Source organism: Lactuca serriola, chromosome 3 (genome assembly GCF_051521515.1).
Source record: "Lactuca serriola cultivar US96UC23 chromosome 3, Lser_US96UC23_V15, whole genome shotgun sequence".
In the NCBI taxonomy this organism is placed as follows: domain Eukaryota; kingdom Viridiplantae; phylum Streptophyta; class Magnoliopsida; order Asterales; family Asteraceae; genus Lactuca; species Lactuca serriola.
Window position 1 is genome coordinate 96,480,820 of NC_136410.1, and position 26,090 is coordinate 96,506,909.

The 26,090-nt window shown below is 35.3% G+C and overlaps 2 protein-coding genes across 4 annotated transcripts; one reads left to right on the plus strand and one right to left on the minus strand.

The window, feature by feature from the left end:
* The first annotated feature begins 2,768 nt into the window (after positions 1-2,768).
* On the plus strand, positions 2,769-5,925 carry LOC145092894 (ARM repeat superfamily protein). Its single transcript, XM_079030886.1, has 8 exons — positions 2,769-3,898; positions 4,228-4,306; positions 4,539-4,635; positions 4,721-4,784; positions 4,873-4,929; positions 5,422-5,459; positions 5,560-5,641; positions 5,734-5,925. The coding sequence occupies exons 1-8, from the start codon at positions 2,816-2,818 to the stop codon at positions 5,821-5,823; spliced, it is 1,590 nt and encodes a 529-aa protein (XP_078887012.1). The 5' UTR covers positions 2,769-2,815; the 3' UTR covers positions 5,824-5,925.
* Positions 5,926-11,513: 5,588 nt separating this feature from the next.
* Positions 11,514-24,397, minus strand: LOC145092895 (putative 1-phosphatidylinositol-3-phosphate 5-kinase FAB1D). Of its 3 annotated transcripts, none has more exons than XM_079030888.1 (14): positions 24,161-24,397; positions 23,436-23,512; positions 23,211-23,238; positions 22,666-23,100; positions 22,063-22,180; positions 21,504-21,833; positions 21,035-21,370; positions 15,350-15,675; positions 15,106-15,232; positions 14,527-14,670; positions 13,062-14,033; positions 12,739-12,993; positions 12,374-12,653; positions 11,514-11,984 (listed from the first exon to the last, which is right to left on the minus strand). In XM_079030888.1, exons 2-14 carry the CDS (start codon positions 23,443-23,445, stop codon positions 11,701-11,703), a joined length of 3,645 nt encoding a protein of 1,214 aa, XP_078887014.1. In that variant the 5' UTR covers positions 23,446-23,512; positions 24,161-24,397; the 3' UTR covers positions 11,514-11,700. The 3 variants fall into 3 exon arrangements, with proteins under 3 accessions (XP_078887014.1, XP_078887013.1, XP_078887015.1); XM_079030887.1 differs by having other exon boundaries at positions 23,403-23,512; XM_079030889.1 differs by having other exon boundaries at positions 23,211-23,329; positions 24,161-24,396.
* Between the last annotated feature and the right edge of the window lie 1,693 nt (positions 24,398-26,090).

The window sequence follows — 26,090 nt, forward strand, 5'->3', positions numbered from 1 at the left end:
GGGCCTGGGGATTGACAAATCTATATACCGGGTGGGGCTTGATGCCGGACATGATCTGATGTTTGGCGAGGCCCGACGAAGGGCGGGGGACCAGTATGTGATTATTATGTATGGTATGTGGTATTTTGAGGAACTCAATAATCTTTGTGTTTACAATTTTATGGTTATGGTTTCAGGTAGTTCCGGTTTGAAAAGGAAGGGCCCGACTTGATCGCAGCGCATCCCCCCATGTTTCCGCATCATGATGATTTTGGGATTATACTATGATAACTGTTTTCTTATAAAAATACTTTTGAATATTTGGATAAACAAATATTGAATGTCGACTTAAAGATAACTAATGTTTAGGTTGAATTAAAAATGGAAATTTTACCTCATAATCTTGGGTCGTTTAAATAGACCATTACATAATTTACTCTTCTGTTATTTTTTCCTTTAACATCCACATAAATAGGGGTGTAACCGAACCGAGTTAACTCGTGAAATACCCGGGACCGAATCGAAAAATACTCGAAATCGAATCAGTTCAAATCGAGTCGAGCTTGAGCTTAAGCTACTCGAGTACATTATCAAGCAGAGCTCGAGTATAAATACTCGGTTCGTGAAACTCGTTATCTTAATCGAGTATTGTTATATTTACACGTTTACCATTTATTTTCTTCATATTTACATATTATACAGTCAAGTCGAGTCGAGCTCATGAGCTTCATTGTATTTCTACTGTAATTTAATATGATTTTTTTTCAATAGCTGATCGAGTTGAGCCGAGTCGAGCTCTAAAGACTTGGTTAATTTATCGAGCTTGAGCTCGGGCTTGAAATTAAGGCTTGAGTCCGGTTCGAACTCAAGTTTTTTAGTCGAGTCGAGTTTCAGAATTGGCGGTGTTCGACTCGTCTCAACTCAATTACACCCTTACATATAAGCACACACACACACACAGACACACAGACACACACACACACACACACACACACACACACTCTCTCTCTCTCTCTCTCTCTCTCTCTCTCTTTCTCTCTCTCTCTCTCACACACACACATCCCCTGCACCACCCTTATTTTCATTGATATTGATTCATGTTCAACAACCAACAACCATACCCAAATCCCATAAGAATGAAAGTAAGGGAAATGTAGATATGTATAGATGGCTTATAACATATGAAAGTGGGATCCATCCATATTGATTCATATTTTACTTTTAAGTTCATATAAACATCACCCATATTAAAAAAAACATGATGAACATTGTTCCTTCAAATCCTTCTTTAACCTCTAATCATACAAGCACAATCTCCTTCTTCAACAAAAATAGTTGTTTTGCTTCTATAAAAAATATGCCTTTCTTATTATTGCTTTTACCGCCTTGTGCCACAAAAACTTAAGTATATTAGAGAAGGGAGTAATTGTTCGAGGGGAAGCATATGAAGCATTAGACGAGGGTGTGAATATATGTAGAACCCAATAAATAAGGATGTGCTGAGCCACAAAGATGCGGGACGTCGACTATAATACCATGTAAATATATGTAGAACCCAATATTGTCTCTCCAAAAGAGGCCTTGTAGAGAGAAGGGTGATCCAACACATATAGTCACTTATAAGACCGTGTCGTACCAATATGAGATACACTAACAGGAAAGATGGGGGACTCCAACATATATAGTCATTTATATTACCGTGTCGTACGGAGGATGTGAAATAAATTAACAGAGGAAAATTAATGGTGGATCTTATTGAGGAATGAAACTATGGGTGAAGGTGACGATGGGGGTGGCTATTGAAGGGCACTGTGAAATGTGAATCAAACATATTTGATCGTTTATTCATTTATGACCTACGCATGTTTGTGACAATTATCCAAAGAGCCATTAATAGAAACTACACAAACGACATTTATAAAAGTATAACAGAAGAAAAAAAAAATAATATTAGTATCAAGACCCAAATAAAAAGAAAATCCTTCAAATAAAAATGTTTTATTGAGCAAAACCAAAAAAAAAATATGAAATACATGGATAATTTTTATAATTACTAAAAACGATATATATACATATTATATGCATTTTCAAAGACAATATTGGCCCAATTCCATATGCAAATTTAGAGGCCCTTTAAATTTCAATCAAAATTCAAATTGTATTTGAAAGAGAACAGGTTGTCTAATTTTTCAAGGAATTGAATTTCTATTATTGGGCCGACAAGCAAAGGTCGTTTAATTTGCTCATTAAATAGAAAAGATTTTTTTGACTGTTTTTAAAATACATATAACATGTATTTTAAATGAGCATGAAATAAGTTAGTAATATGTTTTTATTTAATAATAATTAGATTTTATAAAAGATTATTATTTTTTATACATCAGTTTAATTTTATTTAAGATTCCTAATTATACATCGCATACGATAAAATTTACTAATTGGATTAAATTCATAACAAAATTTAAAATATAAACCAAAAATAAAAAAATAATATATTTTATCTGGTATAGTATAAAAAGTAGAATAAAAAAATAAACAGTCATGGGATTTTATAACAACTTTTTTTTTTTTTTTTTTTTTTTTTTTTTTAAATTGTTGACAACTTAAACACATTAAAAATAATTTGTTTCAAACCTTAAAAAAATATACTTAGTATATATATTAACCACTTTGTAGTTTATACACAAATTTTGAAATAATTTCATTGAAAAGATAAAATTGGGCCAAGAGGTAAGAAAATAAGAGTTCCATAAGTCCATTATACGCACTGTATAAATATCCCTGAAAAAGAAAAGGTTAAGGGTTTAGGAAATTTTCCGGCGACCTGGAACACACAATGGAGGCCACCGATGAACGTAATCACTACACAGCCAAGAGAAAGCGAGACATCAATGAGGACGTCGATGATTCCCCAGCCGTCGCAAACGGTGGCGTCGACTTTTCCCTTTTAGAAGAAATCGAGAAGTCACAAAACTCTGTTGAAGTTCTCGACGTTAAAACCCTAAAGAAACTCGTCCTCTCCTTCGAACGCCGCCTTCGTGACAACATTGCCGCCCGCCTCAAGTACCCTGACCAGCCAGAGAAGTTCGCTGATTCCGAAATCGAACTTCACGAAGAGATCGAGAAGCTCAAAATCCTTGCTGGAGCTCCGGAACTCTATCCTGACCTAGTTAACCTCAACACGATTCCAGCCATTCTTGATCTTCTAACTCACGATAATACCGATATTGCTATTGACGTTGTTGGTCTTCTCCAAGACCTTACTGATGAAGACGTGTTGGACGAAAACGATGAACCTGCTCGGATTCTTGTTGATTGTTTAATCGAGAACAACGTGCTTGAATCGTTGTTACAGAATCTGTTGCGATTATCCGAGACGGATCCGGATGAGGTGGCAGCGGTTTACAGTACGCTTTCGACGATTGAGAATTTGATTGAAGTTAAGCCTGCGGTGGCTGAGATGGTGTGTGAACGAACTAAGCTGTTGCGGTGGATTATTGGCAAGATAAAGGTTCGAGAGTTTGATAGCAATAAGCAATATGCTTCCGAGATACTGGCGATTTTGCTTCAAAGCAGTGTGGCAAATCAGAAGAGGCTAGGTCAAATGAATGGTGTGGATGTGGTGTTGCAGGCTGTGGCAATGTATAAATCGAGGGATCCAAAGAGTTTAGACGAGGAGGAGATGGTTGAGAATCTCTTTGATTGCTTATGTTGTTTGTTGATGCCATTGGAGAACAAGGAGAGGTTTTTGAAAGCTGAAGGGGTTGAATTGATGATTATTATCATGAACCAGAAGAAATTGTGTTATGGATCAGCCATCAGAGCTCTTGATTTTGCAATGACGAATTATCCACCTGCTTGTGAACGGTTTGTTGATGTTATGGGGCTTAAAACCGCTTTCCCTGCATTCATGGGTAAGGCAAGTTCACCTCCCTCCCTAGTATCATATCAACATTGTTTTGATTTTGTTTCAAAGCTTTATCATTCTGCAACTAGCAACCTCCATATTTTGTTACAATTTCTATTGTGTTCTTCACAATCATCTGCAAATAATCATAAGAAAAGATTGCCTTATTACAACGTTTTATCTAATAATCAATAAGTGCTTAAATTCTCTCCTTCCTTGTGCATTTCTGGTATATATAGGGCTTTGTGCTTAATGCATTAGCTGATTGTTATTAAGGCATAATTTATACTCTTTCATGTTTAGATTTTATAGATCATAACCTTGAGTTGATTTTACTTCAGATTCCAACAACCAAAAACAAGAAGAGATCTAAAGAAGAATTGGAGGAACGCCTTATATCATTGGTTGCATCACTTTTTGGTAAGAAGGCAAGTGAACTTTGATCTTGTATGTTTATTTATACCTTCGAGTCACTGTTTTTCAAGATTTTAATTTTCTGTCATTTTTAAGTTAATCTCTATGGTACAATTTAGCTCATGTGACAATATTACATATAACAATTCTTTTAATTGCTAATTAGTAGTGAATTCTTTTGTTCAACATGAATTATCAAAATCTTGGCCTTTGATTTGGATGATATATGCATTAACAGGTGGAGTTTTGAGGGGTTCAAGAAGGGAAAGATTACTCAGTAAATTTGTGGAAAATGAGTATGAAAAGATAGACAGGCTAATGGAGCTTTATATTAGGTATTTCATTTTCTCCCATTTTTCTTTTACAAAAATACATTAGTATCATGTATATACTCAAATCATTTGTTTTTATTTTCTATAGATATTCAAACAGAGTGAAAGAAGAATCCGAAAGGCTGAATGATCTTGAACTTGATGATCTTGAGGTTTACTTTTTTATATACTCCTATTTATTTTCTTGCATCTTTTGGCAATCATGGAACTAATAATTATTATTATTTTATAATCTTGCAGATGGATGAAGATGAAAAATACAATCGGAAGCTAGAATCTGGACTCTATTCTCTTCAGGTAATGACTTCTTTTATAATCTATACAATATTTCACTTTATAAAAATTAAAACAGTAAATTACACAAATGCCCCCTATGCTTTGGGGCAATTTGCACGTTTGGTCCCTAACTTATTTTTTTAACTCGTAAGGTCCCTACAGTTTGTTTTTGTTGCGCGCATGGTATTTATCTTACCTAAAAAGACTATTTTGCCCTTGATTTTTTCATTTATTTAAATAAGGTGGGGTAGGTAAGGTATGGTGAGGTGGAAGTAGGGTTGGGGTGTGTTTATTTAAATAAATTAAAAAATCAAGTGCAAAATAGTCTTTTTCGGTAAGACAGAGACCAAGCGCGCAACAAAAACAAACAATAGGGACCTTCCGAGTTAAAAAAATAAGATACGGACAAAACGTGTAAATTACCCCAAACCATAGGGACCATTCATGTAATTTACTCAAATTATAAAAATTAGAGATAATAAAATTTCTTTTGTTTGTGGTTGCACATTACAGTTAATTGCAGTTATTTTGGGTCATCTTTGGACATCCGAGTAAGTATTATTATTATTATTATTATTATTATTATTTTTTTTTTTTGAAGGTTTTCTTGATAAAACATTTGTTGATTTCAATTATAATTAATATTTGTAGGCATCCTCGGATAAAGGCAAGAATTGAATTACTACTTAAGCAACAAAAGTTGACTAAAACAGACGTCAAGAATGTACTACAGGTAAATATAATATACTTTTTACAAATTATTAGTAAAAAATAATTATGAATATAAAAATTAGTTTTTAAATAATTGTTTGTTTAATGAAATAGGAATATCATGACAACATCGGTGATCTTGATGGCCCAGATGAGAAAGAGAAAGCACAAGCCAAAATCCAAAGATTCATCGCATCTTTGTGAACTATATAAGTTGTAATATGTTATGAGTTAACCCAACATTGACTTAAATTCATGTACTTTGATTCCTTATATTCTAACTTGTTTTTCATGTGTTTATTACAATTCATTCCAAATGCGTTGAGTTGATATGTAGCTTCATTCCCAATAGAGTTGTATTGTGTTTGGGTTTATATAATTAGGTTAGAAAAAGTCTTCTTATTTCCTAGATGCTTAAACATGCCATTAAGAATATCAAAAGAAGAAAATATGAACTTGCTTTCAACATTTCGATAAAAACATATTTAATGTTGTAATTCTATGTAATAATTAGTTTGTGCCAATCCATTTACTTAGAAATCTCATTCCTATACTAGCTGTATTTGAATCATGAAAGATCAAAGAGTGTGGCTTAGTCCAAGGTTAAAAGAGTCTCTTCCTTGGAGACGTTGCATATCTTGACATCAGTGGCGGAGCTAGGATTTAAAAATAACGGAGGCTTACAGCTTCACAGCGTAATAATATATTAAAATATAATGTTATATCCAAAAAAAGTACTATAGTTTTAAATTTTAAAAGAAAAATTTGTCGAGATAGCAGTTATGTCTATCATTATAATAATCAATCTTTAAAAGTTTTCAATTCACTCATATTCATCTTCTATTCGCCTGAAAAAGAATAATTTATAGAGATAGAAGCTATGTCGATCATTATAATAATCAATCTTTTAAAGTTTTCAATTTGCCCATATTCATCTTCTATTCGCTTGAAAAAGAATCGCCATCATTTTCTTGCTAATAGTTTACCTTATAATTATAATAAACCAAATTATCAAATATAATTAAATTATTAATTATAAGTAACATAAAATAAGATATTATAAGAACCAAAATTTACTTCTTCATTAGATAATTGAAATTGTGTTGATACAACAGTATAGGCAGAAACAATTTCTTAATTGAAAATTAACCTTATCGGCGAGTAAAAATAGCTACACACTATCTTGGTGATTGATGAATCGTCGATTAACAAAAACTATTTATGAAGAAATGATATATAATCAATAGCAAATTAAAATAAGATAAATAGGATGGAGACGGTAAGATTTAAGTTAAAAGCTATTTATGAACAAATGAATATATAATCAATAGGTAATTAAAATAATAAAAGAGTTTCTAGCCCAACAGTATTCGGTGTTGCCTCACTCATTGAGGTTGATGGTTCAAGTCACGCAGTGGACATATATGGAATTTAGGAGTAGCTTAGAAGTAGAGTATATTTGCTGTTTAAATAATAATAATAATAATAATAATAATAATAATAATAATAATAAGATAAATAGGTTGGAGGCGGTAGGAATTAAAGTTAGACATGGGTAATCTCATTGTTTATATAAAGTTAGGTTGAGCACCCGACAGTCCTTCTATTTTCTCTTCGCCTCTGCATGTTAATATTCACATGGATGATGTGATAGTTTTGACGTATGAGTTTGGATTTATGATGTGAATATGGTTCTTTTTTTTCCTGAGTAACTATAGTATTGTTATCAAAAGGTTTTAAATGGTCCCGAGAAACTGTCAACGACTTCAAAATCTACAATGAATCACTAAACTACATATTGGAAAACCATTTAAATACATTATATTTGTAATGTATTTAAATGGTATCCACAAGCTTGCTAAATCCAGAAAGAGAAGGAAAAGGGAGTTAGGAAACACAAGGTATATTAAGGATATTAGGAAACACAAGAGGGATAAACTACAACTATGGCATGATTTATTTTCTTAAATACTTGGGTGGCCATAATAGGTAATGTACTTTTATCCTATTCCCATAATAGCACAACAGTTATAGTTTTTTACCCATAGTAGCCACATACTTTAAGACTAAAATTTTGAAACTATTTGTAAGTATGTTGCTTCTTTGTTTAATGAAACGTAAGTAGAGTGTTATTATTGGTATTAACTTTGCTTCCTAACCATAGTATGACTTATATACATGTTTGACTTATAATTTGAATTTGGAGCAGGGGCACAATTAGAAAGTTGAAGATAAGCACAAATTGAAGAGTTTGTGTTGATTAAAGTAAAAATAGGAATCACATGAACAAGTTCAAAGGCATGTGGGGATAATAGAAATACAACGAAGACAAACACAACTTAAATAGCAATTGGAGGGTTTTATTAGATAATTTAACACTTGGTAATCCAACAAATCGTTTTTAGTTTTGTTGTTTCAAACTAAGTTGTTAAACATTTATTATATTTTGTATGTAATTGTATTAGACATTTTTAATGTATTAGACAATTTGTATAGTATGTCTATTAAATTAAGTTGTTTATCAAAATAATGTACATGATGTTAATTGAAGAATATTTGTCATATAAATGATTTTAAGTTGTTCAATAATAGTCATGAAAAACAAAAAAGTGTGACTGAATGTCAATAATAGTCACTGTTTAATTTATTATCTCTCACTATAAGTTAATAATAGCTATGGAAAACGAAAAAACATGAGTAAAAATTAGTTTATGGTCATGGGTTAATATATTACGTGTCGCTAAAAGTCAACAATAGTCATGATAAATGAAAAAACATGTGAAAATACTAGTTTATGGTCATGTTTTAATATATTACATGCCACTGAAAGTCACCAATAATCATGAAAACAAAACAACTTGTGAGGGAAAGTAGTTTATGGTGACGGTTATCAAAAAACAATTGAAAAAACTAAAAAAATTGGTACCCAATGGTGACGGTTTTTACCTATAGTAAAAGTTTTTATGGGTCATAGTCATCACAATTAAACGTCACCATAACTTACCTTTAGTGATGCGACCTTTTGTGATACATTGAATGAAAAAATAAAGTCATAAAATGTCTATAATGACAGGTTTTTTGTGTGGCCAAAGACCAGTTTTGTACTAGTGTTTGTCAACCGTGTATTACACGAGTTATAACGTAGTTGTTAATATAAGTACCATATGAAAATAATAAGATATTTTCACATATATTGATTTCAATTGTATGTTTACATAAACAAACTAAAAGACTTCTAAAAAATAACTTACTGTTGTAACCATACATTTAACATTGACATATATTGTTTTCAACTAGACATGCAGAAAATCTGTATATCATTGTTTCAACTGTATGTTCAAAACTGAAAAAAGAAAACATCATTTGCTACCTAAATCAAACATTTTTGCAACATTTCATTTTATTTATGCTTGCTCTATATACTCCTCTCGTATTGAAGGATCAATCAACTGGTAGTGGTTTGCCGCTTTCTCCATTTCGTCCTTGTGCATTTTAATTAGTCAGTTAGGTGCTGTTTTTTTTTTTTTTTTTCTAAAAAACCACTTCTGACCACTTATTGTTTCACCGCGCAGCACTTAGCCATTCGCATATGTTTGTTTTTTAGAAGACTTCTAACTTAAAAACTCTTGCGCGTGTGCTGCGTGGCATATCACTAGACCATCTGCTTCAAACCACTTCACACCTTACTTTAACTTATTGCAGCAGTCTGCAGACTTTAAAAACCAAACAGACTTTTTATTACATGTTGCAGCCGTTTGGTTCACCTCTTCTGCTACACAGGGTTGTAGAGGTGGTCCGCAAACTTCAGGCATTTTCGCTTTGAGAAAACAAGCAACACATTAATGTCACATAGCAACAGTTTCACAACATACTTGAACCTTAAATTTATCAGCATCATATTTTGAGCTTTGGATTCCTCTATAGCTTTGCAACTCGAATCCATAAATCTTTCTACTCTTAGTGTTTCTGTGTGATGCATAGTGAAAATTTCACAGTCGACATTCTATGTCCTCTGGGGCATTGGAAGTCTATATGATGTCACATGTGGAGCACAAATAGCTTCGGCCTTAGACGATTAACTAATAAATCTCATATAATTTAGAAGCCTCAAATGTTGAACAAAAGTAAAAAAACAAAGGTTATTTGCAAGTTGTTTCAATACTTTAAATAATGTTATATGCTTTATGTTTGGCACTTGCCAATTTCGTAGAAGGGTAACATATTGGTCTTCAGTTCCAAACATGGCACACGACTATATTTGCTAGGGTTTTACGGTTATATAATAGTATTCGCAACTATAGATTCCTATTTAATCATTCTTTAAACAATCATTTTATTGTTAATCTATATGGGATTGGCCTAATATTTACATTTTTTATGGTTATATAATAGTATTTGTAACTAGGGATTCCTATGTAATCATTTTTGAAACAATCGAGTAATATAAGAGTTTTCCGGTTCCTGCGTGTGGACGTAGATCACTTCGACCGAACCACGTTAATTCCTTGCCTTGTTTTGTTCTTTAGCTTTCTTGCGTAAAATTGATGATATCAATACTTGGCCTCTTTAGATTGAAAAAGAACAGATATATATGATTCTTTTACAAAACGGGGGAAAAGACCTCTATTTATATTAATTGAGGTTAATTGTTCGGGTCTTCCTTTGGGGGTTTAGGAGTGGGATCAATTAGGGCTCTAAACATAGCATTGATGGTAAAATAGTGGTGGCGATTAAGATCAGACCCATCTCTGCTTTGGTGTAGAGTAGTGTCAGGTATACATAACCTCCGGTCCAAACCTGATGATCATTATGCAGATAATAGAATTGCATGTATATGGAAAAACATAGTAGGGGCAAAAAAGGAATTGGTGAAACTTGGAATTCTGTTGTTAGGGGTGATCATGGAGTGGAGGTGTAGAATTGTGTTTGATGGGCTCTACTCGGTACATTGTTTGAGGAACTGAATTGACCAATGTATACCCTCCAACATTTCGAAAATGGAATGGTTAAAAGAGGTTCCACCAAAAGTTTCATGTTTTGTGTGGAGTGCAAAACTAGGCAGATTTCCATCGGCTGTGGCGCTTCAAAAAAGGGGAGTTTGGTTGGACTCCATAGCTTGCACGTACTGTAATCATGAGGAGGAATGTGGGGATCACATACTATTAAATGTCCGTATGCAAGAGAGGTGTGGGAATGGATCCTAAAATGGTGTGGTATAAATCACACGCCATTTCACACAATTGTGGAAGTTCTTGACTTCGCCGCTGGATGGGGAAATTGTCCCAAGAAAAGGTGCATTCTTCTGGTTATCTGCTATGGAACCTTGTGGAGCATTTGGAAGGCGAGAAATGATCGACTATTTAATAACCGGCAAACATCACAAGCAAAGGAAGCAGGCATGATAAAATCCCCTGTTTTCACTTGGATCAATTGTCCGCGAACTTTTGGTAAGTCCTTGAATTGGAATGAATGGTGCTCAGTTCCGTTGTTGAGTATTTAAGTTTCATTTCTTGTACTTCTCTAGTTACTTGCTAGAGGCGGTTTCTTTATTTATTTATATATATGTTTGCGGGTTCAAAAAAAAAAATTGTTCAGGTCTGAAATACTGAAGTCAGTGTTATGGGTGGATAACATACCAACCTTTTGTCAATTTCATCACCAACGGTATAAAAAAGATCAACATGAAGATGTATCATCATTTACCAAACAAACAGTACGTCATAACTTTTAAAGAACCTGTACTTGCACATTTCTATTCATATTCATATGTGAACAGACAGTAAGTTCAAATCATTAATTTTTATATAAACATTAAGTACGAATCATTGGTGAAAATTTTCTATTTAATTTTTCCTCGTGATTGAGGACATATATATCGAGCTTGTTTGCAAAGATTTGACAATTTGACTTGAGCCTTTCCTTAATTACCCATAGTGATACTTGCTCATTCTTTGTTCTAAAGCCTTCGTCACTTCGATATGCAAAACAAATCGACATTATTCACAAAATGTATAACAATACATTAAGAACATTAAATGAATTACATTTTTTCACAAAATGTATAACAAAAACAGCCGCTCGTTAATCAAATTTTCGACATCCACCACCATGTTTATGCATGTTGATTGCAAATTTGCCCCTTGAGTTTTCTCCCTCTTTTCTTTCACCAATATCTGATTGCTCTTCACCATCGGGTATAGTTGTCATTGACATCGTTGTAACCGGCATTGGATTCACAACTTGCATGGCTTGTTCATCCAAAGAATCTAAAGTCTTCTCTCTCATCTTTTCTTCACCAATATTTGATGGCTCACCACAACTAGCAGTACCTTTCAACTTCAATTTAGCAATCGAACAGTTACCACCTAAGGCATTTGTCAATTCAATTAGTTCCGATATTCATGGGAAGATTCGATCAAATGTTTAAGATAACACAAGATTAAGGATTTGATTCTATCATTTTCACCATTGCCATCTACAAATTCAAGCGCTCTACTGATTTCAGTTGAGGAGTTCAAACCATTGTTTTATAACTATACCTTAATAGGTTTCAAAATTACAAAAGAGTTACAAAAATGGCACTTTGTTTAGTTTGAAATGAACTGATTGTTTAAGGTCTTTTTTTTTTTTTTTTTTTTTTGGGGGGGGGGGGGGGGGTATATATATATATATATATATATATATATATATATATATATATATATATATATACACACACATTAACTCATGATTACTACTTATTTGGGGCGCTTACTGTTACAAAGTGTTTGATGAACTTTCTTGTACTCAAGTAGTCTTCCGGAGACTGGATCATTAAAAGAGTGTTTGATGAAGTTTGTGAATCTTTTCTTGTAGTCTTCTGGTGGGGCTATAGTAGGCAAATGGTTTTTAGGTACCTTAAAGTGGGACTTGAACCAGTTCTCCAGTTTCTTGTCAGCCGTATATTGTCTGACATAATCGATTATGCCACATACAATCTCCTTATTTTCAGCGTCCACTCCAACCAACAAGGAATAATCCATCACATTGATGAACTAAATATTAAAAAAGAAATACAATATATAAGCCGGTCTGGATTGTCTACAGATGAGAATAAAAACAAAAGAAGGAAGTACTCACATGGAGGAAGGAAGTATCGTTCTGTATGGCAAGGTGCAATTCCCACAATGATCTGCTATCAACGTACAAAGGAGAATGTTGCATGTCATCTGCTAAATTTTGGTCTAACAGAACAACTCCCACACCATCAGTAGCAGGATTGAAACGATCATAGAGAGCTCCTTTGATGTCATACTGTCTAGTAATGTTTCGTCTATAAGTAATGTTCTCCATCACCATTAGATCATATTTTTCCCGACTTGTAAATTTTGTTACCTACAACCATTTATATCAGAAGGGGAAAAACATTAAAAAAAGCAAAAGCAAAATATTGAGAAAAAAACCTGATAAAACCCAAGAAATTTTGCAAAGCATGATAGATGTCCTTTTTTCAGGTGCGCAAGATAGGCCAAAGCAATTTCTTGCAATGAGCAAAACTCAGTCTTGTTAATTTCCTTGATAATGAAGCGGTCATCCAGTGTTTTAGCAAAGAAAGATTTGCTCTTTCCTCCTTTGGCATCCCAGGGCTTACAACGACTTAGTGAAGAAATGTAATCGAGCTCCGATAAACCACAATCACTACGAAGTTGAGCAAAGTCTTTGTGAAATAGACAAGCTACTGAATATTTAGGTTTGTCAGCTAATCTTCCCATAGAGATCACTGGGTGAAGATAACTTGAAGAATCCGGCCATTCTAAACCATCAAAAATAGAATTTTCTGGAGGACCATCAGAATCCATGAAGCTGAAGCAGCACCAATTTCGGGAACTCAAAGAGGACATCTTGTGTAAACTTTGATACGTTGTCGCATCCTCATTGGGGTCATCTGATGAGTTGCTCCGATCTTTTAGAAAAGCTAACGCACAAGCAATGATACTAGACAACTCATCCTCATAATCCGATACTATATAGTTATTGTCAGTACCAAATGGAAAATGAAGTCTTGACCCCTCTTCAGTAATCCTTTTGTATATGATGGATCCTTTCTTATAACTGGAAGTTTCATACCTTGGCAAGTATCCTCTCTGAAGATCCTCCAAATAAATACCTTTTATTTCTGAGAAAGACCTCCACATCCACGCCTGAGGATCTGCTGCTTTTAATGAAAGCACGCCATCACTACCACACTCGGTAACTTTTTTCTCCTTAAAACATGATTGTTTTTTCACACTGGTTTGAGTTTCCACCACATTTTGAAGCCAACGAACACGCTCATCCCAGATGTACGCATGTAGTGAAAGCTTCCAGTGTATATGATTCAAGTAGAGAGGCTTGTATAACCATTTATTCACACTCATGCTTGTAGTCATGTCAACCTATTGTGTTAGATGGATGATTAGAAAAGACGAGGATAATAATATAAACTATGCAACATATGTCATCATGAAGATTTCACTTAGGGCATTCACAGTACAATGTTTAATAGATTGTCATATCATCATTCTTTTTCATACAACTTTATCATTTTTTTCATACAATACATTGAACTCTACATAGTTCAATGGAACATATCTAAAACCAATCATTTATTACAAACCCTAATTGATGACCTTTCTTTAAGGATTAAAAATTTGTATATCTTGCCATCTCTTTTCTGTATAGATTTCAACTTCATGTATAGAATCGTATTCAGATTTATCTTTTAGAAAATGGAAGGATATTAAAATATGTTCTCATTTGGTTTCTCCATCCATTATATCTATAAGCAAGATTTATCATCTACAAAAGAAAAAGAAAAATAGGAACCAAATCAAGTAATAGAGTACTGAAATATCATTTAAATCTATGAATCATGAGAAAGTAACTGACTTGAAATTGATCTTGCTCTTTCTTTAACATCTCTTTGACATTACATGATCCTTCAAGGTTCAACTTCGACCCAACCGACTTGTTTTCCATCTCGTTCAGAGAGTTCTCAACCTCGGAAAACATTGAATGCCCTTCTCGGATCACCTTCCAAAAAGTAACATTTTATCAAATTATTTACTCGGTAAATAATATACAAATACATAAAAGTGCAACGTGTTTTTTTCCATTTTATTGAAATAAGTCACAACATACTCTGAGTCTTTTATGGATTTAGCCGGTAAACATTTATTGTTTTTGCTATCATTTAGGACAATTGTTCAGCGGCTAAATCGACATAAGATATTAGCTCAGTGGATAAAACGGTGAAAGTAGGTTGTGCTTTTCTCAGCTTGTCCCTGAAATGGAACCAGGAAAAAATGGTTTCTTTTTTAAAATTCAAGATAAGCATAATGGTCTGATTACTACTGGAAATGGTTAAATAGCTACATCGATAAAGTTATAAGTGTACAAGTGTTATTTTGTATGTTACCCACAATAATATAATAATATACAAATGCTATTTTTCCTGAATATACATACATCCTCAACTTCTTTTTGCAGAAAATCTCCTTCAATTGAATGGCTAAATTCAACTTTCCTAGGCGGGAGAGACACAAAGTAAGTAGACACTGTTGAGTATTTAAACCTTACAATCATGGAGCCTAATCTGCATGCTCCAAAAAAAATGATTATATTAGTCTTTTCATCTAGAAAGTAATTATGAACTCGAATTCCTAGTACACATCAAACAGTGCATGACTTATTGACAGGTGAGGTGGCATACCCGAAGAAGTGAAAATAGTCACCATAATAGAAATGTCCACAGCTAAATGGTATACACCATAGATAGCGATTTGACAAGGCATGGTCTATGATCTTTCCAAAGGATACACCCCGAACAGCAATAGGAACCAATACTCTTTTAGTAGAGTTTAAACTACCCTTACATTTTTGACACGAACTCCACATCCAAAGTTTTCCTTCGTTTTCACCAGGCAAGTGCTTATCGGAGGGAAGACGTTGGACTTGAACTGTGATTTTCTTGTTGTCATGAGCATAGTAGGAAATATGAGCTTCTGGCAGTTCATTACATGTTCCACACAAAAGATTCTGCATAACAAACAACAAAGTTATTTTTGACGTATTGGGTTAAATGCAAGAAAAATAGCAACATACTGTATCCTATATTCACATCTTTTTATTACAACACTTTTAAATCTTGCTATTATGCCATTGTACTTCAAAAAATCAATCTAACCGGTTACAGCACGTTACCTAATTTTTTTCTTACTAGGACATTGTTGGAGATCAAGCAATATAACAATAAACAAGAACAAGGGTAACAGGGGTAAAACTGGAATAAAGACAGCCGAATGATTTCCTTTATTGAATGAAGACTACTTGCAACCTAATGATTAAGGTGCTATACAAAGAAATTTCGACTGATGAATTGTGATCACTGAACTACTCTATTTATACTACTAGATTTAACAGAAAAGAGAAATACTAGGGTCAGTTCATTTTCTAACGGTCATGACTGCCCACACTTTTATTTTTCCTAATTACCAGGTCAATCCTTGACCAACATTTCTCCCCCTCGAGGTTGACCTTTCTTCTTCAGATCTTCTATGCCAGTTACATCTCAGCAAACTTTATCCTTGGCATTGCCTTTGTTAGAACATCAGCCTTCTATTGATCTCCACTCACATGTTCCACTTGAATCTGTTCCCTTTCAACACACATACGAATAAAGTGGAACCTTGTGTCTATGTGCTTGCTTCTACCGTGAGACACCAAATTTCTTATGAGTGCAATGGTGGATTGGTTGTCGATTAGCAGCTTCACCTTCTGTGCTTTCTTTCCCATCAGCTCACTGAACAAATTTCTTAACCACAGTCCTTGACATGCTGCTGCAGTTGCAGCCATATACTCGGCTTCACATGAGCTAAATGCCACTGTTTTCTGTTTCTGCGATGCCCATGTTATGATATTTCCTGAGTAGTAGACTACTACTGTGGTTCCTCTTCTGTCTTCTCTATCACTGTTGTAACTGCTGTCAGTGTACCCCACGAGTCTTCCATCACCTCCCCTCTGATACTTTAGCCCATACTGAGTTGTTCCCTTCACATATCTCAGAATGTGTTTTATAGCAGCATGGTGACTTTGTTTGGGGTTTTGCATAAATTTGCTCACCACTCCAACACTATAATTGAGATCTGGTCTTGTATGAACCAGGTATCTTAAGCTCCCAACAAGTCTCTTGTACATTGTTGCATTCACGGGTTCACCTTTTTCATCTTTGGTTAGATGGAGTTTTGGCTCCATTGGGTACTGAGAACTATTGCACTCTTCCATGCCTGAAACCTTTAGGATCTTTTCAGCATACCCCTTCTGTGTGAGTATTATACCATCTTTACCCTGTACTACTTCAATTCCCAGGTAATATGATAACAATCCCAGATCACTCATATCAAACAAACACTTCATTCTATCTTTGAATACTTGGATTCCCTTCTCACTTGACCCAGTGACTATGAGATCATCTACATATACTCCAACTATGAGAGTCAAGTTGGGTTTGTGTACCTTGTAGACAGCCTGTTCTTGAACACATCTGGTGAATCCGAGTGACTTGAGTGACTGGTCAAGTTTTGTATTCCATGCCCTTGGTGCCTGTCGCAACCCATATAGGGCCTTGTGAAGGCGATATACCCGGTCTTCCTTGCCTTTGACTGTGAATCCAATGGGTTGACTTACATAGACTTCCTCCTTAAGATCACCGTGTAGGAATGCTGACTAGACATCCAGGTGATGTACACGCCAATTTTCCTTCGTCGCTACCGAGAGGATCAGTCTTATCGTCTCCAGCCTAGCCACCGGTGCAAATGCGTCGTCAAAGTCGACATACCTTTGTTGAACGTCAAAGTCGACACCCCTTTGTTGAACGTCAAAGTCGACACCCCTTTGTTGAACGTAACCCTTGGCGACCAAAGTCGCCTTAAATACCCACTTTACCCCTATCGCCTTGCGATTTGGGGGTAGCCTGGTTAAAGTCCAGGTATTGTTTTTCTCGATTGACTTCACTTCCGTTTCCATGGCTCGTTTCCACCCTTCTTCACTTGATGCTTCTTCGTAGGTTGTGGGTTCATCATCGACCAGTAGTAGCTCATGATTTATTTCGTATAGATCCCGTATTTCTTCTTCCCCCAGCCTTGTCGTGTTTTCATAGATGTCATTGATTGAGCGAAAACCTCTTATTACTGTGTTATCATACGAGGCTACGGACCCGCTTCTTGATTGGATCGCCGATACTCGACTGGGAGGTGTCAGGTTGGTACCAGGTACATACGACTGTGTCGAGTCTTCAACTCATGAGTCATCCAATCCAGTGTCTTCGAGAGATCGTTTAACGGCATCAAAGGGTCTTCGTTAGTGTTAATTGACTGATCAGGATCTTGGGCCGACTGGGATTGGGCTCCTTCATGGACAATAACATTGGTCCAGTAAGGCGTTGAAAGTGGCTCCCCCGTTGTTTCATTATTCCAAGCCCAAGGCCTTACTTCGTCAAAGATCACGACTTGAGTTATCACTATCCGTCGACTGCTAGGGTTAAACATACGGTACCCTTTTGTTCCTTCTTCTGTTCCCAGGTACACCATTGGCTCTCTTCGATCAGTTAGTTTGCTCAGGACTCACAATTTCTTCACAAATCCCACGCAACCGAAGATCTTCAAGTATCCGATCGAGGGTTTAGAAGCTTTCAGTGATTCGTATGGGGTTACATCTTTGAGCGCTTTTGTGCTTGTTCTGTTCAAACAAATACACTGAATGTCTCACGCCCTCTCCCCAAAATTGATCAGGTATCCCCATAGCCTTGAGTAGTGCCCTAGTCATCTCTAAAATCGTCCTATTTCGACATTCCACAACCCCATTTTGCTGTGGGGTGTGTGGTGTTGTCAACTGTCGCTTGATTCCCGCCTGCTCACAAAAGAACTGGAATTGATTCGAATTGAACTCACCTCCACGGTCAGTTCTTATCATCTTGACTTTGTGGCTGCTTTCTTTCTCAACTTGCAATTTGAACTTCTGAAACATGCTCAACGCTTCATCTTTTGTTTTGATCAGGTATACCCACATATACCGTGAGTAGTCATCCACAATTAAGAGGAAATATTGATTCCCTCCTTTAGTTGTTGGGGTGATGGGTCCGCATAAGTCTGCATGCACTAGCTATAGTGGCTCTTTAGCTTTCCACGTGGCTTCCTTTGGAAAAGCTTGTCTTGGTTGTTTGGCCAGCATACATCCTTCACACACCTGTGATGGATGAGTCACCTAGGGCATGCCTAATACCATCTTCTTACATGTCATCTCCTCGAGTGTTCTGAAGTTAGTGTGTCCCATGCGTGTGTGCCATAACCATGAGTCATTGTCTATACTCATGGCTAAGCACACAGGCTTCCCAGATGTAAGCTTAATTTTATAAAGTCTGTTCTTGGATCTCTGCACCTTCATAACTAAGCTTCCTGCTTCATCATACATTCTCAAGAACTCTTTCTTCATCCCTATATCATACCCCTCTTCGGTCATTTGTCCCAGACTTATTATATTACTATGTAGGGCAGGAATATAATACACATTTGGGATGACTAATTGATCACCATTCTTGCAATCAAATAGGAGAGCACCTTTTCCTTTGATCGGAACCCTGGACTCGTCACCAAATCGAACCTGCCCCGTTACTTTCTCGTCAAGTTCAGCAAACAAGGCCTTGCATCCAGTCATATGGTTACTAGCTCCATTGTCTAGATACCATATGTTCTCTTCATTGTTTTCTTTGAATTGGTTTGGGTAGACCTTTTCTTCATTCAATAGGACTACTTCGCTATTCTCTTCACCACAAACAGCTAGCAATAGGGTTGGTTCTTCTTCATCAGCAACCAAGTTTACTTCTTGGTCCTGCTACTTCTTTCTCTTGCACTCCGATGCATAATGACCAAGCTCTTGGCATTCATAGCATCTGATGTTGCTCTTGTCTCGTGGCTTTTTGTTTGTGTTGTTCGTCTCCTGTCGTGAGTCACCACCCCAGCGCCCACCTCTGCCACGGGATGAACCTCGCCCTCGTGAGCTGCCTCTTCCTCCCCGGTTGTTATTTCCTCCTCTTCCTCGGCCACCTTATGAGTTTGGCTTGCTTGAACTCTGGTGGGTTGATGAACCTTCTGCCTTGGCAAGTAGCAGGGCATTATCTACCTGTGTGCTTGCCTTCCGGAGCCAGAGCTTGTCTTCATAAGCCTTTAAATGCCCAATTGTTTCTTCAAATGGCATTGATTCCATGTCACAACTTTGCTCCATTGCTGCCACCAGATTTATAAACTTCTCTGGGACTATATCAAACAGCTTTCTTATCAATTCTTCATCTTCCAATATTGCCCCTACACTCCCAAATTTAGAGATCATTGCTGAGATCTTCCCAGCATATTCATCAATAGATTCTGTTTCCTTCAAGTGCTTCAAACTCACTCGTCAGTACCCTCAGCCTTGCCTTTTGGACCCTCTCTACACCCACATACCGTGACTTTAGAGAGTCCCAAACTTCCTTAGCTGCCTTCTTCTTAGCAGCCTGTGCAAGTATTTCTTACTGGAAGATGAAAGCTTGAGTCTGCTTGCTCTTCTTCTCATCCACAACCACACCGGTTGGTGGCTCAATGGCATCCCATAACCCATGGGCATTCATGATTGCGTCCATCTTTATTGACCATGTAGTGTAGTTGAGTGATGTCAACATAAGACACTATAGAGTGAAGAGGCTGTCCTTTGATTGATTGGATGATGATGGAGCTGTCAAATTGCTGAAACGAGGATACTTGGGCATACATAATGATCAGGATCTGTTGACGCTCTGATATCAAATGTTGGAGATCAAGCAATATAACAATAAACAAGAACAAGGGTAACAGGGGTAAAACTGGAAAAAAGACAGTCGAATGATTTCCTTTATTGAATGAAGACTACTAGCAGCCTAATGATTAAGGTGCTATACAATGAAATTTCGACTGATGAATTGTGATCACTAAACTACTCTACTTATACTACTAGATTTAACAGAAAAGAGAAATACTAGGGTCAGTTCATTTTCTAACGGTCATGACTGCCCACACTTTTATTTTTCCTAATTACCAGGTCAATCCTTGACCAACAGACATTGTACCTTCAAAAATCAAGTTAATTATAGCCGAGACAATTTCTTTACAATTGCGAGACAATTCTATTACTTGGTAGAATTTTCAACCACAGCACAATGCGGTAATGCGATGAAATGAAATAATAAACATATTGGAGTAAGTACCCTGATTGAATAAATCACCCACCATATATATTTCACATAGAAGATAGAATACTGAGGTGAAATAAAAAAACACTATCATTTTCAAAAGCACTAAAGCATAAAAAATGTGAAGATTGAAGAAGTAACCTGACTGAATAAGTCATCCATCATAAACTTCCCAATGGGCATATCAAAATTTCGGTAGAAATTGATATCGGATAAACAGGCAGTCTCTCTTTTCAAATTTCTTCTTGATATCAAGACAGAATACCTTGCTAAACCTAACACTGCAACAATTTCATACTTATGTTCGACAAGGTCTTTATTGCAGTTTAAGAATATCGTCTCTCCAGTGGGGCCAGTTGCAGCTGCCTTTTCAATGTATAGGCTCTTACGGATCAAATGATATGTCATGTAAACCGCAAATTGAACAACACGTTTAATCCTTTTAAGTTCATCACCTTGACGTCCCTTGAGCAAAATCTGTCAGCGTCACAACGGAAGATATTTACAACTGATATATATATATATATATATATATATATATATATATATATATATATATATTAAATTGGTGCTTCTATATATACGGATGACTAAGAAAATATAAACTCACTGTCAATCCTGTGTGCGTAGGACAACCCTTGACAAACATTATTGTCTTCACAGGCCTTTGTCCATTATCACGGAGAGTAGCATGTTTTTCTGTAATCTTTTCAAAATAAAACGATTCGCACTTCCCCAACTCTTGGACATTCAGCAGATTATTAAAGGATAATATTGGTGAGGCGGTACAACGAGCAACCGTCTCCAGACGGTGTTGTTTCATTCCCAGGACTAGTGTCATCCCTTTTCCAAGAATATATTCTTGAATATCATGAGAAATGGTTTCCTCAACTAGGACCACGTTCGGATTGAGCTTCTCTATCATCTCCATACCTTTCTCCTGCTCATGCATCATATAGCACATCACAGCATTAGAGACAATAATAAAAACAAGTACAAAGGGGTAAACACCCCACCATAGCCAACATGGGGAGGTAAATCACAATGATGCGTAGACTTGAACTTATGACATCATTTATGGATTCTTTATATCCTTAGTACTAACCTGCAATAGCACATATACGAATAAGAGGTTACAGAATCTAATTAAACTTTTTCTTCGAGTTTACCTGTTCTTCCGTCGATGAAGAAACACCTCTAATCAATAGCAACTTTGGATTTCTATACTTTGTTGGCATTTGTTCGTGAGCTGCATGCTTTTTGAAGACTAAGCCCCGGAAAACTTTACTGCAAAAAGTAACCCAAATTTAAAAAAAAAAAAAAACCAAATAGCAATACTTCTTGTGAGGTTGAACAAGTACGTACCCAAAAGAATACGACAAACATAAGAGCTTTTTAGATGCTCTTTTATTCAATCAAATCTCTTGTGCTTATATATATAAGATAGAATCCTATATAGGATTTGGTTGTTTGTAGATGGTTAATATGCAATTGTTTGTGCATAGGTTTATTGATTCTTCAACCAGAACCAAACTTTGTGGATTTTCCTAACATAGTTGATTTTTGACCAACAGAGTAATATAACCCTAATTACAAAGTGAATTGATTAGCTAAATTTTAACCGGACAGCATTTATATAATTTTCAACAATTAACGGTAAGTCTTTGTGATGTCAGAGTTAACTGTTTCTTGATTGAGAACTATCATAAAATCATATATATATAACCAATTGATTAATGCATAGCAAAAGTTAAGGGAACTAATAGGACAACCTTTGCTTTGGAGAACCTGTTGCAATACATTTGACTTTGATATATAAATTGGGATCCACTGCTTTTCCCAAAAAAGCATCTGGTTTCAGATATGAGACAGCTTCCCATGATAAATTTGTAACTGTATCCACCCATGTATCACCATCATTTCCGGAACAAGAAATTCCCATAGACATAAGAGGATGCTCTACATGTTCCTTAAAATTGGCTTTCATAGACTTAGTCAGTTTCCCTATCATTTCATCTTTAAACCTGAAGCTCCAACTCCATTCTTCTCCAAGGCTGCTTGAAATACTTGGCTTTCCCCATTTCATGCCACCAACATCATCAGCAACATTAATACCCTCAATATCATCCTTTTGGTATTCTGGTTCAGGGGGGATCCAAATCTCAGAATCAATACATCTTTCCCTGCTTGATTCTTCTTCATGTCGCCTAAAATGGGAAAACAAAAAAATTAAATAATTAGGCAAAGGACCCACCAATACATATGTTACCCATCTAACTTTTTTCTTTATTTCCACGGCGATGGTCATATGGATTACCTGTCATTTGAGGGCACACCATAATCATCTGAAACATAGCATTCAAATCGATTATATATGACTTCAAGAGAAATGTTAATTGGGATACAGATGTTACTTGGGATGCAGTGAATTTATTACTACAGGACATATATGGAAAAAAAAATACAAAATCTTTAAGTCCTTTATCTGAAAATGATATTAACAAAGTACTTATGGATAATGCCGATGCCGAAATTAAACTACCAGGCATCATATCCTCCAACTCTTCTCCTTTGGCAGAAACTTGGCCTGAAATTGTAACCCTTTCAAGATTAAGGACCCTGCAACATAAGCCAGAATATTGCGTCACTACAAATGGCAGGAAACTCTAGAAAGTTGAAAACATAGGGTTGTTTCCAGTGTTCCATATGTAAAATGTAAACATCGATATATAAATAGAGAAAGAAAAAACTATAAATTAAATTGAACAGAGCACATTCAGTACTAGTATGCAGTTTTTCAGGAAACCAGATTTATCGGTTTTTCAAACTACAACATTCCTTCACCTCAACTTAGTCATATATCAAATACTAGTTATAATTATGATCAATACTCAAAGTGATCAGCAAACAAACAAAACCGTAACTAGTCTGGATAATGAATATTATGCAAATCGTCTTATAGGAAAGCAGAAATAAATAGCTATTTTCCTTAGATAACATGCAACTCCAAGCGCTATTTAACTATATCTTAGCTGTAAACTCCGTAATTCAGAAATATCATGTAGTCAATGTTCACAAGAATAACTAAGATAATAGAAGAGCAACCTATCCAATACAACAAGCTAATACCACTTTGAAATCAAATTGGTGTTTCATTTTAAGTAGCAACATCGAATCATTAACAAACAAATACCAGTATCAATATCAGAACTATGGACTAAAATACATTAAAAAAAAAAAAGAAAAGAGCAACAACAAGGCACCAACCTGAATCTGATGTCCCGATTACTATCGAAACTGCGATAAAAGTGATTACTGGGGAGACACGATTGAAACCCTGATTGCAGCGGCCCACATAGACGAACTAGAGAGGCAAAAAAAACTGATGAAGGGAAAGTAGAATATGGAAGGACGGAGGAGTTGACCCCGACGATGAGAATAGCTGTATACACGAAGAAACACTTTCCAAAGTGAAAATCAATGGTAGGTTACATATACAATGGGTAGTAGGTGATAAATAAGATTATATAGTAGCTATATGTGTCTCTTCGCACACGCAAATTTAAGAGTGAGAATCAATAGTAGGTTACATATATTATAGGCAGTAGGTGGTAAATAAGATCATATAGTATAGCTAAATGTGTCTTCGCACAAAGAAATTTTCAGACTAATCAATGGGAATATGACTTTGGAGCATCTTGATTTGTATAGTTGTATATTTATAATTTGATTAAAAAATCATAGCTTTTTTTTAGAGTTTGGTAGTTCGAAAAAGCTTTAAATTTTTTTTATGGAAATCTCCTATTGCGGATGCTAGGGCCGAGCAAAACCGATAAATTGAAACTGAAAAACAGAACCAAACCCAAACCTTCATTTTGGGTTTAGATTTTTCAAAACCGAAAATTTTGGTTTGGGTTCGGTTTCCACATTAAAAATCGATCCACTAAAAACAAACCAACCTAATAGTTTTAAAACCGAACAGAAACCGACCCAAACCCACAGATTTAAACCCATAACCCATCAATTAGTATTAACTTATAACCTTTCTAAAATTCTGTAAACTAGTTGGCTCTTAATCTTTCTTAATTTTTTAAACTAGCTGGCTGATTTTAATATTTTGTGTTTGGTAGGTATGGTATTGAATTTGGCTAAATTTGTTTCATTTTATTTAGAATTGATACAAAATGTGTTAAAACCAAAAACTCACCCACAAAACCCAAAATTGAATCCATCCAAAAAATAAAGTCAGGGGGTTTCAAAACCCAAAAATCGAACTCATTGGTTCGGGTTATAACCCAAAACCGGCCCAAAACTGATCAATGTTCGATCCTAATGGATGCTCAAAGCATCATAATAGATGAGCTTTTTACTTGAACTTTTATATTAAAAAACTCACACTAGTATAAAATTGGCATATGGCATCAGGTTTTGAAAATTGGATAATCTTGGTTTTCATATTTCTCACCACAAGAGGTTATAAAGTAATTCACATGATTGTTTTCATGACATTTTACCGATAATGAGTCACCATTGCAAATCAGACTTTAGACATTAGTTTTATATTAAAAAAAGTGACAAGTCATGCAACGACCAAAAACAGTGGTCATAAGGTGTTGAAGTTTCATTTCAAGTGATTAAATCCTATATTGAAATTTGTATCATGAAAAAACCCGTGACAAGTTGTGCAACAGCTGAAAATGAGGGCCAAATGTCATATTTGATAATGGGTTTTTTATGTTATATGTACATTTACCTTTGGGTATTAAGTGAGACGTAAAGACATAAGGTGTTAAATACATAAAAGGCGTCAACGTTTCAGTTTAAGTGATTCCATATAGTTATTTAGTTTAGATGAATATAAATGTTGAGTAAATATGTAATATGTATCATTGGGATTTCATTTTGAACCCCAAATAAACGAATTTTAGGCAAAAACACTTATTGACTTATGTTGGTGAGCGAAAGAGTTTTTTAAAAAGTGTTTGGATTAACTTTTGTGGTGGGAAAGCTAATAAGTCAATACGTTGTTTTAGATTAAGTGGTTGTCTTTTTAATGAGTATTTGACTTTTACAACCCAAAAAGTGATAAGGAGTTTTGAAATGTTAGAAATCCTAACTTGTTGAAATCTCATATTTGAATAGTTAATGAAATGTTATTTTAAAAGTCCTTTTCATATTGACAAACATGTTTTTTGAC